Raw genomic sequence first — 15,011 nt, 5'->3', positions numbered from 1 at the left:
CTGATGGAATACCTAAAGGAACACGTTCACCTGGCTTGTTAAGCCAAGTCTCACCCGCGCTCTGACCCGTGTGCATAACCTAGTTCTCCTTAAACTTAAATACAAGGTGGAGGAGCAAACTGGTCACCAAGTCATTCCGTGCCAGAGGGTCACCGAGTGTGCTTTAGTACTTTACTCACGTGAGAAAATTCATGAATGTCAAGCCTAAGACAAAAATTCACAGCAACAAGAACTGGTAGACACAGGCCCGCTGGAATCATGATTATCCACAAGGAATCACGATGACTTCCCTCTGTGTCAAATATGGTAAGTGCAACACTAGGAGGGCAAGCAAGAACTAGTCAAAAAGCAAGTCACAAACAAAAGAATGAACTGAGGTTTAGAAAGTGCAGGGCGTTATGTGGGCCCTTACAAGGGATGGAATGGAGCAGAACACAGTCCTCAATCAGCAGCAGCTTTCTAAAGAGAAAAGATGTGTTCACTCTGTACTCCTAGCCCTTGAAACACACGTATGCATACTAGCCCAGAATAAAGTTTCCTCAGTTAGAGAAACAAGGAGCTCTCTCTACTTTGCATTCTCTCTTTGTGAAAACACTTAATCATAACCATTTCTAAATGTCTTTTAATTCACCATTTCCTCATACGTAATTCTTGGTCTCATACTGTGGGAGCAGTCTAAATAGTAGTATTGCTCACTTTGAGCCATCAAAAGGAAAGAAAAGTTGGTTTTCAATGGCACACGGGGGGTCCGGACCCTGAAATCTTGGCTTTTCCCTGGAATTTCCCACACAAAATCAAGAGAGAGAATGTCAGGGAGCTGGTCTATTGGGCACACCAGAGAGCAGCATTTTGCCCAGGATGAAGTAATGTCTACAGTCTCCTACTTTTGCACAGAAAAATGAAATCAGATCTTAAGCGAGGGCACATATAGATTTTTTTTTTTAAAACATCTTTCAGTTGTTCATATGCTTTTTCTCCTACAATTGGAGGAAGCTTCAGTTAGTCAGTCTTATTCATTTGCTTGTGGCTTCCCATGAAAAATATAACTGGAGTGCTTTTTTCTTTTTTAATTTCCTAGGAAGTAGACCCTGCAAAAATAAAACAAAATTAAATAACAACAACAAAATTACCAAGCAGGAGGAAATTAGAATGTACTACACCATTTTTTTTTTTCCTTTTAAAATATACTGAACCTGGGGAAAAGGTATAAACTTCAATCAGAAGCAAAACTAAAGGAATGACCCTGAAATCATTTTTGTTACTATCAATAATCATTTTGAATGCTTCTTCCATGAACCTATTACATCTGTCTGATTACAGAGAACACATTTATTCAACAAATAGGTATTGAGTACCTATTATATACAAAACACTGTACTGGGCATTGGGTCTCTGAGCTTAGTTCTTTAGCTACATTTTGGCAGGGAATGCAGGCTGACAATAATACATAGGCTAACATTTCTGTCTGCCCAAATGACATTATGCTGAGCAAGTTATATAATAAAGGAGCCAAAGGAGTCAAACTAAATCTATGGTTTTGACTTAGCCTTGTTGAGAAAAAGGATAGTGACTTCTCAGCTACTAAAATTCTTATGACAGTCATCACACTACCATCTAAACCATTAGCCTTCTTCTTTAAAACAGCCAGGAGGAACGATTTCCCCCACGTAGTAAGAACTCAGAGGCCCGTCATCTGATTTCCGTCCCCTGCCCAAGGGTTGTTATCATTTCAGGCGCTGTTATCTGCCTCATTACACCATGCTGCTCCCAGGTGCTTGCTTCTTTCGGGAAATCAGCTGATGCCTGGCAAATGTACTAATCAGGTTGACGTGCTGCTGTGATGGGAACTGTGACTTGCGGGTTGGGTTTTGCCGCTCATGTTTTCAAGGATAGCTCGTTGTTTGAAAGGGCATTGTGCACTACAGAGTGGAGGCCCTATGAGACCAATCCACCAATCTAGAAAACGTGACTTGGAAAGGAAGTAATAGCATCTTGTGTCCACACATCCTTTATCTCCAAGGAGTACAGACACATTTGGAGACACTACTCCATCCTCAGAACAGCCGTTTGGGGCAGAGGGTGTTGTGACCGCACTTGCCTGGCGGTCCTCTGATGAACCCCAGCTGCCGGGCTGCAGGAGGCGCGCGGTGTGACGCGGAAAGCTCTCTCTCCTGGTCCGGCTCAGTCCTCCCCCAGTTTGAACCAGTACAGTCTGCTCTGAGGTGTCACACAAGGTGTAAGTTGTATATAAGCAAATCCCAGTTAGCATCTACTTTATTATAACTATGCCCTGATTAGTAATTCTGAAAAAAAAAAAAAGAAAGAAAGAAATCCACAGATATATTCTTGGTGGTATGAACATTTTCTATGAAAATGTTAAAAGTCAATTCTTGTTTTAATTTTTCATGATAACCTTCAAATAGATATTGAGAGAGTCAGAAGACTTTTTTCTGTAAAGGGCTAGTGAGTAAATATTTTAGGCTTTGTGGGCCCTGGAATGCTCAAAATTCTCCAAGCCAGGCTTCAGCAATATGTGAACCGTGAACTTCCAGATATTCAAGCTGGTTTTAGAAAAGGGGGAAGAACCAGAGATCAAATTGCTAACATTCGCTGGATCATCGAAAAAGCAAGAGAGTTCCAGAAAAATATCTATTTCTGCTTTATTGACTATGCCAAAGCCTTTGACTGTGTGGATCACAATAAACTGTGGGAAATTCTGAAAAAGATGGGAATACCAGACCACCTGACCTGCCTCTTGAGAAACCTGTATGCAGGTCAGGAAGCAACAGTTAGAACTGGACATGGAACAACAGGCTGGTTCCAAATAGGAAAAGGAGTAGGTCAAGGCTGTATATTGTCACCCTGCTTATTTCACTTATAAGCAGTGTGCATCATGTGAAATACCCGGCTGGATGAAGCACAAGCTGGAATCAAGATTGCCGGGAGAAATATCAATAACCTCAAATATGCAGATAACACCACCCTTGTGGCAGAAAGTGAAGAAGTACTGAAGAGCCTCTTGATGAAAGTGAAAGAGGAGAGTGAAAAAATGTGCTTAAAGCTCAACATTCAGAAAATGAAGATCATGGCATATGGTCCCATCACTTTAATGGCAAAGAGATGGGGAAACAGTGGAAACAGTGTCAGACTTTATTTTTGGGGGCTCCAAAATCACTGCAGATGGTGATTGCAGCCATGAAATTAAAAGACACTTGCTCCTTGGAAGGAAAGTTATGGCCAACCTAGCATATTAAAAAGCAGAGACATTACTTTGCCAACAAAGGTCTGTCTAGTCAAGGCTATGGTTTTTCCAGTAGTCATGTATGGACATGAGAGTTGGACTATAAAGAAAGCTGAATGCCGAAGAATTGATGCTTTTGAACTGTGGTATTGGAGAAGACTCTTGAGAGTCCCTTGGACTGTAAGGAGATCCAACCAGTCCACCCTAAAGGAAATCAGTTCTGGGTGTTCATTGGAAAGACTGATGTTGAAACTCAAACTCCAATATTTTGGCCACCTAATGCGAGGAGCAGACTGATTTGAAAAGACCCTGATGTTGGGAAAGATTGAAGGCAGGAGGAGAAGGGGACGACAGAGGATGAGATGGTTGGATGGCATCACCGACTCAATGGACATGAGTTTGGGTAAACTCCAGGAGTTGGTGATGGACAGGGAGGCCTGGCGTGCTGCGGTTCATGGGGTCCCCAAGAGTCAGACATGACTGAGTGACTGAACAGATACTGATACTGACTGAAGCACCAAAGCAGCCATAGACAATGGCCGTATTCCAATAAAACTTTATTTACAAAAACAGGCAGGAGGCTGGGTTTGGCCAGTGGGCTGGATTATCCAGATACAAAGGAGTCCTGCCCAACAATTTCAGAGTTCACATCTGCAGTAGTGTATATGATTTCACACAGACTTGTAGCACTGCTTTAAATCCTGAGTGATTATGAGAAAAGAACACAAGAATGATGCTTTTGGTGGGTAAAGGTTAAATGACATCAGAGCATGCTGTGTGAGCAAAAGCTTTATAGCATATGGAAGAAAAGTGGTGAAGAATAAGATCATCATGTGACTCAGGGTAGAGCAGGAACGACGACTTCAAAAGAACCTCCACGGAGCTGCCAGCACCACATACATATTGTAAGGAGCATTTTCATTTCAGCAAAATAATAATCCTTACATTAAATTGAAGTTGTTTATTTGAATTTTACTGATTTAATAGTTTGGTCTGCATTTAATTTATATTTTATTTTGACATTATAGACATATAAGAGTTACAAGCTTACATTTATAGTTTTCAAAATATTATTCTAATACAAATAACTTAAGTCAACTCTGGTGAATCAGGAGAATTTTTTCCCTCTGAAAAGTAAAATAATGCTCAAATTTGAGAAACACTGCCAAACACAGCTTTTACATCTGAACTGCAAGGGCCAAATCATGAATGAGAAAGTATGTAGGCTTGTTGAGGTGGAAGTTGGGAGATGCAACTCCCAACACTGCATCTTGGGAAGTGTAGTTAGTTATCATCACAAGTAAACCAGAAATGGAGGCTGGAGGAGTCCAGGTATGGATGCCTGCTTGAGACTTCCGTACAGTGGTGCATTTACTCAATCAGTTTAGCAAGTCAGGGAAACAAGCAGGGAGGGTAAAAATAGATGCTGTGTAAGTCCCAAAGAACTTCACTAGACAATTCACAAGAGGGGCTGTGCGCATAACTAACCTGTCATCTGTTGAACAGCGAGGGGATTTCAGGTAGCACAGAAGTGGACAGTGAATGGAGCTAAGGGAAATCCACACTTTATCCTGTCTGTTGAAACAGCTTAGAGAGGAAAACAAAGAGCATGATGGGGCAAAAATACTGCAGAATAAAAGTAAAAGTAAATATTGTTCTAAGGACTCAGAAGAAGAACAAGCCTCAGAAATGAATTTACTACAGGAAGGAAAACAAGTTTGGAAAACTGGCATCCCATTATGACACATGAAGATATAACTTCTATGAAAAAAGGTAAAAAGCCATGAGAAGCCTGGAGAAGGAATTGGCATTCCACTCCAGTATTCTTGCCTGGAAAAGTCCATGGACAGAGGAGCCTGGCAGACTGTAGTCCATGGGGTTACATGATTGAGCTCGTGTGCATGAGGGTGGAGGGAGATGGGCTGGTAGCAATAAATGGTAGAACTGAAAAAAAAAGAGCTGTGAGAAGACAACTGGCTGAAATAGATCAATAGAGTGAGATCAAAAGACAGCAAAGTAACCAAAATAAGTTTAAGGAAGAACTGCAAAGATTATTACAGTAACAATCTACAATGGAATTACTAAAGAATTAGTAAGAATTGTAAAGAATACAATGTCTCTATGGAAAATCAGTGGTATAAAGTGTAAATAAAAAATTAAAGGCAAACCATACAGTCTAAGAGAATATATTTGTGACACATATCTGACTAAAGGCCAGAATATCAAATATATAAGGAATATAAAATATATAAAGTTATAAATTCTCATAATCTAACAGAAAAACAACAAAATGACTTGGAAGAGACACTTTTTAAAGGCATATATAATAATTGCACAAAAGTTGCTCACCATTATTAGTTATCAGAGTAATGCAAACTAAAACAACATGATAGTATTTCACCCCAGTTTAGAGCTAAAATTAAAGGGGCTGACAACATCCAGTGTATGCAAAGATGCACAGCTACTGGACTCTCATAAACTGCTGGTGGTATACAAAATAACTGAATCTCTTGGAAACAGTTTGCCAGATACAAAGTTAAAATATATTTCTATGATCCAGCAATTCCACTCTTAGTTATTCACCCAGAAGAAATTAAAACCTTTGTCCACAAAAAGACTTACACAGAAATATTCACAGAGTATGTTTCATAATGTACATGACAAATTCAAATGTCCATTAACTGGTGAGTGGATAAACAAACTAGTTTACTCATACAATGGATTATTACTCATCAACTATTTAAAAAGAATAACTATTGATAGCCACACAATGTGGGTCTGTCTCACAATCATGTCAAGTGAAAGAAGCCAGACACAAAAGAGTACACAGGAATGACTCAATTTACAAGAATGTTTTGGAGAGGTAAAACTAATTTATAGACAAAAGATCAGTGGTTGACTGGAGTGGGGTTAGGAAGGAATCACTCAAGTAGGGATGGCAAAGCCACAAGGGGATTTCTAGGTAATGGAAATGTTCCATATCCTCATAGGGGTGCTGATTAGATACATTTGTTGTTGGTCAGTCGCTAAGTTGTGTCCAACTCTTTGTGACCCCATGGACTGCAGCATGCCAGTCTTCCCTGTCTTTTACTATCTCATGGAGTTTGCTCAAATTCACATCCATTGAGTTGATGATACTATCTAACTACCTCATCCTCTGCCACCCTCTTCACCCTCTGCCTCCCTCTTCACCCTCTGCCTTCAGTCTTTCCCAGCATGAGTATCTTTTCTGATGAGTTGGCTCTTCCCATCAGGTGGCCAAAGTATTGAAGATTCAGCTTCAGCATCAGTTCTTCCAATGAATATTCTGGGTTGATTTCCTTTAGGATTGACTGGTTTGATCTTCTTGCTGTCCAAGGGAATCTCAAGAGTCTTCTCCAGCACAATTCAAGAGCATGAATTCTTCAGCGCTCAGCCTTCTTTATGGTCCAATTCTCACATCCATACATGACTCCTGGAAAAACCATAGCTTTGACTATATGTACCTTTGCCAGTAAAGTGATGTCTTTGCTTTTTAATACGCTATTTAGGTTTGTCATAGCTTTCCTTCCAAAGAGCAAACATCTTTAACTTCATAGTTGCATTCACCATCCACAGTGACTGATTTTGTGTTCTTGGAATCCAAGATAAAAAAATCTGTTACTGCTTCCACTTTTTCCCCTTCTATTTGCCATGAAGTGATGGGACCAGATGTCATGATCTTAGTTTTTTGAATGCTGAGTTTTAAGCCAGCTTTTCCACTCTCTTCTTGCACCCTCATCAAGAGGCTCTTCAGTTTCCTTTCACTTTCTGCCATTAGAGTGGTATCATTTGCATATCTGAGGTTCTTGATATTTCTCCCCACAATCTTGATTCCAGCTTGTGATTCATCCAGCCTGGCATTTCACATGATGTACTCTGCATATAAATTAGATAAGCAGGGTGACAATATACAGCCTTGACATACTCCTTTCCCAGTTTGGAACCAGTCCATTGCTCCATATCTGGTTCGAACTATTGCTTCTTGTCCTTCATGCAGGTTTCTTAGAAACAGGTAAGGTGGTCTGGCATTCCCATCTCTTTAAGAATTTTCGACAGTTTGTTGTGACCCACATAGTCAAAGGTTTTAGCATAGTTAATGAAACAGAAGTAGATGTTTTTCTGGAATTTACTTGCTGTCTCTATGAGACAACGAATGTTGGCAATTTGATCTCTGGTTCCTCTGCATTTTCTAAATCTAGCTTGTACATCTGGAAGTTCTCAGTTCATGTATTGTTGAAGCCAAACGTGAAGGATTTTGAGCATAACCTTACTAGCACGCAAAATGAGTACAATTGTCTTAATCAGAAAATATAGCAATAGCCACCATTCTGCAGAAGAAAAAAAAATACTACAGACATTTCCCAGTTGACTAAGAGATGAGTCAAACTTAAGAGATCAAGAGTAAAGAAAGTCTGAATACTTACTGCAAACATAATTTGAAACTGGATAAAAATGTACAACAGTGATTATAATTCCTTGAGAAGATATAAAATAAGAAAAAAATACATAGATAATATGTCTCAAATTCCAATTTATATTAATTAAAACTGGAGAATGTGGGTGAGGGAAATTGATAGAAGTAAGTAAAAAGTGTTAGTTGCTCAGTCATGTCCACCTCTGCGAACCCATGGTCTGTAGCCCGCCTGGCTCCTCTATTCATGGACATCTCCAGGTAAAAATATCAGAATGGGTAGCCAATCCCTTCTCCAGGGGATCTTCCCAACCCAGGAATGACCATTAAATTCCTTATGTAACATAGAATAAAGTCAAGAGTTTTTGCTTAACTAAATTGTGAACATCCATTTATGGAACACTCCCTGGGCCAGGAAGATCCCCTGGAGAAGGAAATGGCAACCCACCCCAGTACTCTTGCCTGGAAAATCCCATGGATAGAGGAGCCTGGTAGGCTACACTCCATGGGGTCGCAGAGTCAGACACAACTAAGCGACTTTACTTATAGTACTAAAAATAATGAGGAAGCTCTTTATGGTCAGATATGAAATTGTCTATAAGAACAGGTTATTCTAAAGGGGGGATCATAATACAAAAATGTGTACAGCATGTTATGTTTTGTGCAACAAAAGAGGAAAAAAATATACTCTATAAAGGAAGCTGGTGACCTTGGTTGCCTTGGGGAAGGGTTACTGGATAGTTGGGAATTAGACGTAAAAAGAAGACATCATAAAATTTTTTTTTAATCCTTTGCTTATTTGTAAATGAACCATGTAAATATGCCTTATTTGTTTAATTAAATTTTTAAATGTATAATTTGTTTTGTTTTGACTTTGAGAATAAAGTAAACATTCATTGAAAACTTTGTTACATGTGTAAATCTAACTTATGATGAAGACACCACAAATCAGAAAAGATTCATTAAATGATCTTGGATAATTGGTTTTATATTTGAAAATAAAAATATTTAGTCCTTATTTCTGGAGAAGGAAATAGCAACCCACTCTCCAGGATTCTTGCCTGGAGAATTCCATGGACAGAGGAGCCTGGCAGGCTACAGTCCAGTCCAGTTCAGTTCAGTCACTTATTCATGTCCAGTTCTTTGCAATCCCATGGACTGCAGCACTCCAGGCTTCCCTGTCCATCACCAACTCCCAGAGTTTACTCAAACTCATGTCCATTGAGTCGGTGATGCCATCCAACCATCTCATCCTCTGTCACCCGCTTCTTCCCCCACCTTTAATCTTTCCCAGCATCAGGGTCTTTTCAAATGAGTCAGTTTTTTGCATCACATGGCCAAAGTATTGGAGTTTCTGCTTCAGCATCAGTCCTTCCAATGAATATTCAGTACTGATTTCCTTTAGGATGGACTGGTTGGATCTCCTTTCTGTTCAAGGGATTCTCAAGAATCTTCTCCAACACCACAGTTCAAAAGCATCAATTCTTCGGCACTCAGCTTTCTTTGTAGTCCAACTCTCACATCTATACATGACTACTGAAAAAACCATAGCTTTGACTAGATAGACCTTTGTTGGCAAAGTAATGTCTCTGCTTTTTAATATGCTGTCTAGTTGGTCATAGCTTTTCTTCCAAGGAGCAAGCGTCTTTTAATTTCATGGCTGCAATCACCATCTGCAGTGATTTTGGAGCCCCCCAAAATGAAGTCTGTCACTGTTTCCATCGTTTCCCATCTATTTGCCATGAAGTGATGGGACCAGATGCCATGATCTTAGTTTTCTGAATGTTGAGTTTTAAGCCAACTTTTTCACTCTCTTCTTTCACTTTCATCAAGAGGTTCTTTAGTTCTTCTTTGCTTTCCTCCATAAGGGTGGTGTCATCTGCATATCTGAAGTTATTGATATTTCTCCCGGCAATCTTGATTCCAGCTTGTGCTTCATCCAGCCCAGTGTTTCTCATAATGTACTCTGCATATAAGTTAAATAAGCAGGGTGACAATATACAGCCTTGACCTACTCCTTTTCCTATTTGGAACCAGTCTGCTGTTCCATGTCCAGTTCTAACTGTTGCTTCCTGACCTGCATACAGATTTCTCAAGAGGCAGGTCAGGTGGTCTGGTATTCCCATCTTTTTCAGAATTTCCCACAGTTTGTTGAAAATTGTTATCTGTTGAGACCATTCAGGTATGACCTACATCAAATCCCTTACGATTATGCAGTAGAAGTGACAAATAGATTCAAGGGATTAGATCTGATAGAAAGAGTGACTGAAGAACTATAGACAGAGGTTCATGACATTGTACAGGAGGCAGTCATCAAGGCCATCTCCAAGAAAAAGAAATGCAAAAAGGCAAAATGGTTGCCTGAGGAAGCCTTACAAATAGCTGTGAAAAGAAGAGAAGTGAAAGACAAAGGAGAAAATGAAAGATATACCCATTTGAATGCAGAGTTCCAAAGAATAGCAAGGAGAGATAAGCCTTCCTCAGCAATCAATAAAAAGAAATAGAGGAAAACAATCGATAGGGAAAGACTAGAGATCTCTTCATGAAAATTAGAGATACCAAGGGAACATTTCAAGCAAAGGTGCCCACAGAAGGGGCTACAGTCCCTGGCATAGCAAAGACTCAGACATAAATTAGTGACTAAACAACAGTCCTTATTTCACAACACTGACCAGATTAAACTACAAATTATAGAGTGAAGTTACTAAAAATAAATTAAAATTAGATAAAAATATTAGAATAAAACAGGTAAGTCTTAGCACAAAGAAAAATTTCCCAAGAGAAACCTGACATATCTGACTTATGTAAAAATTAAAATCTCCTATAGATCAGAAATATTCTATAAAATTAAAAAATATACTAAAAATTGAGAAAAATACACAAATATAAGAGATTATATCTCTATTTCATTTTATTTATTTTTTAAATGGGAGCACAGATTACAGATTTATGTAATAGAAGTTTTATGTAACACAAGAGCCTCCATAACGAAATGAAGACCTGAAGAAACAGACCTATGCACTGGTCTGCTGGGTTTGATGACCAGTGGACAGTCAACTCAGGACCAGCCAGACGGAAAATTGCCCAGGGCAAGGTATGTGAGAAAGAGCATGGAACTTCCATGCCCTCTCCAGGGGTACCGTTCTCCCCATGTCTCCACGTGGTCACTAAGCAGGAAACCCCAATAACTATCCAATCAAACTAGAAGACAAAGCAAACTTTTGGAAACCTCACTAACATCTCAATATAAAAATGGGCAGAGGAAATTAACAGATAGGAAATGAAAACGGCTAAGGACATATGAAAGCTCATTGATCATCAAAATAACCCAAATTAAAAAGAAACCTTCTCTCGCCTGTCAGATGCATGAAACTCCAAGGATGAGGGGGCCTTCATAACTACTGATGGATATGTAAAGTGTCACAACCTTTCTGAAAAACATCTTGAGATGAGTACCAACAGCCTTCAACAGATTCAAAACTTCTCACTCAATAATTCTAAGTTTCTACAAACTATCTCCTCAGAAATATAATGTGACATTATTTATAATAAGAAAAAACCTTGGAACCAATACAATTGTCTGTAATATGGAAATGTAATAAAATCTGATGCTCTCATAAAATATTATGCAGACATTAAAATCATTAATTAAAAAAATACTTAACATCTGGAAAGACATACAAGATATACTGTAAGTGAAAATGGCTATAGGCTCTGCTGGCAATTTTGAAATGACAATATATACTATATACACAGATTTTAATTAGCAGAGGGAAATGTAACAAAATGTTAACAATCATTTTCTTTAAAATTAATTTTATTACTTTTACTTTTTGTAAATTTTAAAGTTTCTATAATAAATGGTAGAAGGAGACACCATATTTAGATGAAGAAATATTACAATTACAGAAACTTCACCTGGCATCAACAAGCTCCAGATCTCAACTGAAAGTGTCAATTACTACAACAAGCAGGAAACTCACAGAGAAAACCTTGATGATGCATGAGTACCTGCCTTTCATCTTTCTTACACACCTTTGACTCAAAACTTCATGGCCCAATAGAGTAAGGACAGAGCAATACCAGGACAACTCCAGTGGGCAGCCAACAGGAGAACTATCGCTCAGCATAATAAATAATCTTGCACAGGCTCCATGGCCAAAACACAAACAACTCAACTGTAATGGTGTTTCCACGACACACTTGCCTGCCCAGAAAGTCTTCAGCCAAGACCACCACTTATGGTCCACAAACCACCAGGTGAAAGGAACTGCCTTAATAATCTAAGAATTGATAACTCTGGCACGAAGAGCCCCACATGCCATGCGCAGGCTCCCAAGGGCCCTTCCCCATCCCCTAGTGTTTTCTCTGGCTGGATGTTTTATATCATGTTCAGTCCAACCCAGCTAATAAAGGAGCTCTTTTAAAGCTGAGAAAAACCCTGTGTATTGGGTTCCTGGGTCCAACATGTGTGCAATAAATAAAGAAGCACGGAACACATGTACAGTACCTTCCCGAAGCTGTGTTGGCTTCGCAGAATTCTCCCCGCTCATTAAAACAACAAAGGATGCAGCTGCTCGAACTGTAGCCTGCCATGTTGACATGGCAACGGGTGGCTCCTGGCATGGAAAAAGGGCCCTGTTGTTTATGGGAGATCCCACAGTATAAACACATGGCCTGCAGAAGAAAGACAAAGAAACAAAGGCAGAGAATCTTTAAAATGAGTTGTCACTTTCCTTACCACCATGGTAGCAAACGTTAAGTTGAACTTTCAAAGAGAAAATATCGAACTGACATCTGCCAAGGGTTATGTGAATAGCTGAGTGGTTATTTCTCCCAAATGAATTACTTAAATATGTAAAGAGAGCTTTTTTTTTTTTCCCCTAAGGGGAAAAATATTTTTTGGATAAAGTTTTAAATGCTAGTCTGCCAAGTTAAAATTTATATTACCTTGCCCTTCCCCTTAGGTTCTTAGGCCTTCAAAACAAGAAAGTTTTAGAGACATTCTTATAAAACTTTTGGAAAATATTCTGGAAAAGAAAATATGTTTAGTGATACTGAGATATTAATACTTGGAAAAACAAGCTGGTGGTCTCAAATGCAGTGCTGGCGGGCAGATACCCCCAATCTTGGAAACCACCATCTCAAATGGAACCCTTGTGGGAATCCTTGTGCAGAGGCCAAGAACAGGGGTTGGCGTATAAACAGGACTGTGGGTCACAACAACCAGGAGGCTTGTGACGGGAAGGCCAAGGGCAGAGTTGTTACCAAAGGAAGTATAAGAAACCAGTGGCTGTTTGCAGATGACATGATCCTCTACACAGAAAACCCTAAAGACTCTACCAGAAAATTACTAGAGCTAATCAATGAATATAGTAAAGTTGCAGGATATAAAATTAACACACAGAAATCCCTTGCATTCCTATATACTAACAATGAAAAAACAGAAAGAGAACTTAAGGAAACAATACCATTCACCATTGCAACAAAAAGAATAAAATACTTAGGAGTATATCTACCTAAAGAAACAAAAGACCTATACATAGAAAACTATAAAACACTGATGAAAGAAATCAAAGAGGACACAAACAGATGGAGAAACATACCGTGTTCATGGATTGGAAGAATCAATATTGTCAAAATGGCTATTCTACCCAAAGCAATCTATAGATTCAATGCAATCCCTATCAAGCTATCAACGGTATTTTTCACAGAACTAGAACAAATAATTTCACAATTTGTATGGAAATACAAAAAAACCTCGAATAGCCAAAGTAATCTTGAGAAAGAAGAATGGAACTGGAGGAATCAACCTGCCTGACTTCAGACTCTACTACAAAGCCACAGTCATCAAGACAGTATGGTACCGGCACAAAGACAGAAATATAGATCAATGGAACAGAATAGAAAGCCCAGAGATAAATCCACGAACCTATGGACACCTTATCTTTGACAAAGGAGGCAAGGATATACAATGGAAAAAAGACAACCTCTTTAACAAGTGGTGCTGGGAAAACTGGTCAACCACTTGTAAAAGAATGAAACTAGAACACTTTCTAACACCATACACAAAAATAAACTCAAAATGGATTAAAGATCTAAATGTAAGACCAGAAACTATAAAACTCCTAGAGGAGAACATAGGCAAAACACTCTCCGACATAAATCACAGCAAGATCCTCTATGACCCACCTCCCAGAATATTGGAAATAAAAGCAAAACTAAACAAATGGGACCTAATGAAACTTAAAAGCTTTTGCACTACAAAGGAAACTATAAGTAAGGTGAAAAGACAGCCCTCAGATTGGGAGAAAATAATAGCAAATGAAGAAACAGACAAAGGGTTAATCTCAAAAATATACAAGCAACTCCTGCAGCTCAATTCCAGAAAAATAAATGACCCAATCAAAAAATGGGCCAAAGAACTAAACAGACATTTCTCCAAAGAAGACATACAGATGGCTAACAAACACATGAAAAGATGCTCAACATCACTCATTATCAGAGAAATGCAAATCAAAACCACAATGAGGTACCATTACACGCCAGTCAGGATGGCTGCTATCCAAAAGTCTATAAGCAATAAATGCTGGAGAGGGTGTGGAGAAAAGGGAACTCTCTTACATTGTTGGTGGGAATGCAAACTAGTACAGCCACTATGGAAAACAGTGTGGAGATTTCTTAAAAAACTGGAAATAGAACTGCCATATGACCCAGCAATCCCACTTCTGGGCATACACACTGAGGAAACCAGATCTGAAAGAGACATGTGCACCCCAATGTTCATCGCAGCACTGTTTATAATAGCCAGGACATGGAAGCAACCTAGATGCCCATCAGCAGACGAATGGATAAGGAAGCTGTGGTACATATACACCATGGAATATTACTCAGCCATTAAAAAGAATTCATTTGAATCAGTTCTAATGAGATGGATGAAACTGGAGCCCATTATACAGAGTGAAGTAAGCCAGAAAGATAAAGAACATTACAGCATACTAACACATATATATGGAATTTAGAAAGATGGTAACGATAACCCTATATGCAAAACAGAAAAGAGACACAGAAATACAGAACAGACTTTTGAACTCTGTGGGAGAAGGTGAGGGTGGGATGTTTTCAAAAGAACAGCATGTATACTATCTATGGTGAAACAGATCACCAGCCCAGGTGGATGCATGAGACAAGTGCTCGGGCCTGGTGCACTGGGAAGACCCAGAGGAATCGGGTGGAGAGGGAGGTGGGAGGGGGGATCGGGATGGGGAATACGTGTAAATCTATGGCTGATTCATATCAATGTATGACAAAACCCACTGAAATGTTGTGAAGTAATTA

At 39.2% G+C, this 15,011-nt stretch overlaps 1 protein-coding gene across 17 annotated transcripts in view; it reads right to left on the bottom strand.

The window, feature by feature from the left end:
• The window catches only part of LOC122431703 (aminopeptidase O (putative)), a 392,534-nt gene that overhangs the window by 299,792 nt on the left and 77,731 nt on the right, over positions 1-15,011 (bottom strand). For all 17 annotated transcript variants that reach the window (XR_006266602.1, XM_043453080.1, XM_043453083.1 and 14 more), the window contains exon 3: positions 12,184-12,350. Coding sequence is in view for 16 of the 17 variants with exons in the window: in XM_043453080.1 (XP_043309015.1) it covers positions 12,184-12,350 (167 nt within the window). In the remaining variant the exon portion in view is untranslated. The remainder of the gene's footprint in view (positions 1-12,183; positions 12,351-15,011) is intronic.

This window comes from Cervus canadensis, chromosome 30 (assembly GCF_019320065.1).
Source record: "Cervus canadensis isolate Bull #8, Minnesota chromosome 30, ASM1932006v1, whole genome shotgun sequence".
Classification (NCBI taxonomy): Eukaryota; Metazoa; Chordata; class Mammalia; order Artiodactyla; family Cervidae; genus Cervus; species Cervus canadensis.
This window is presented reverse-complemented; position numbering and strand designations above follow the sequence as displayed.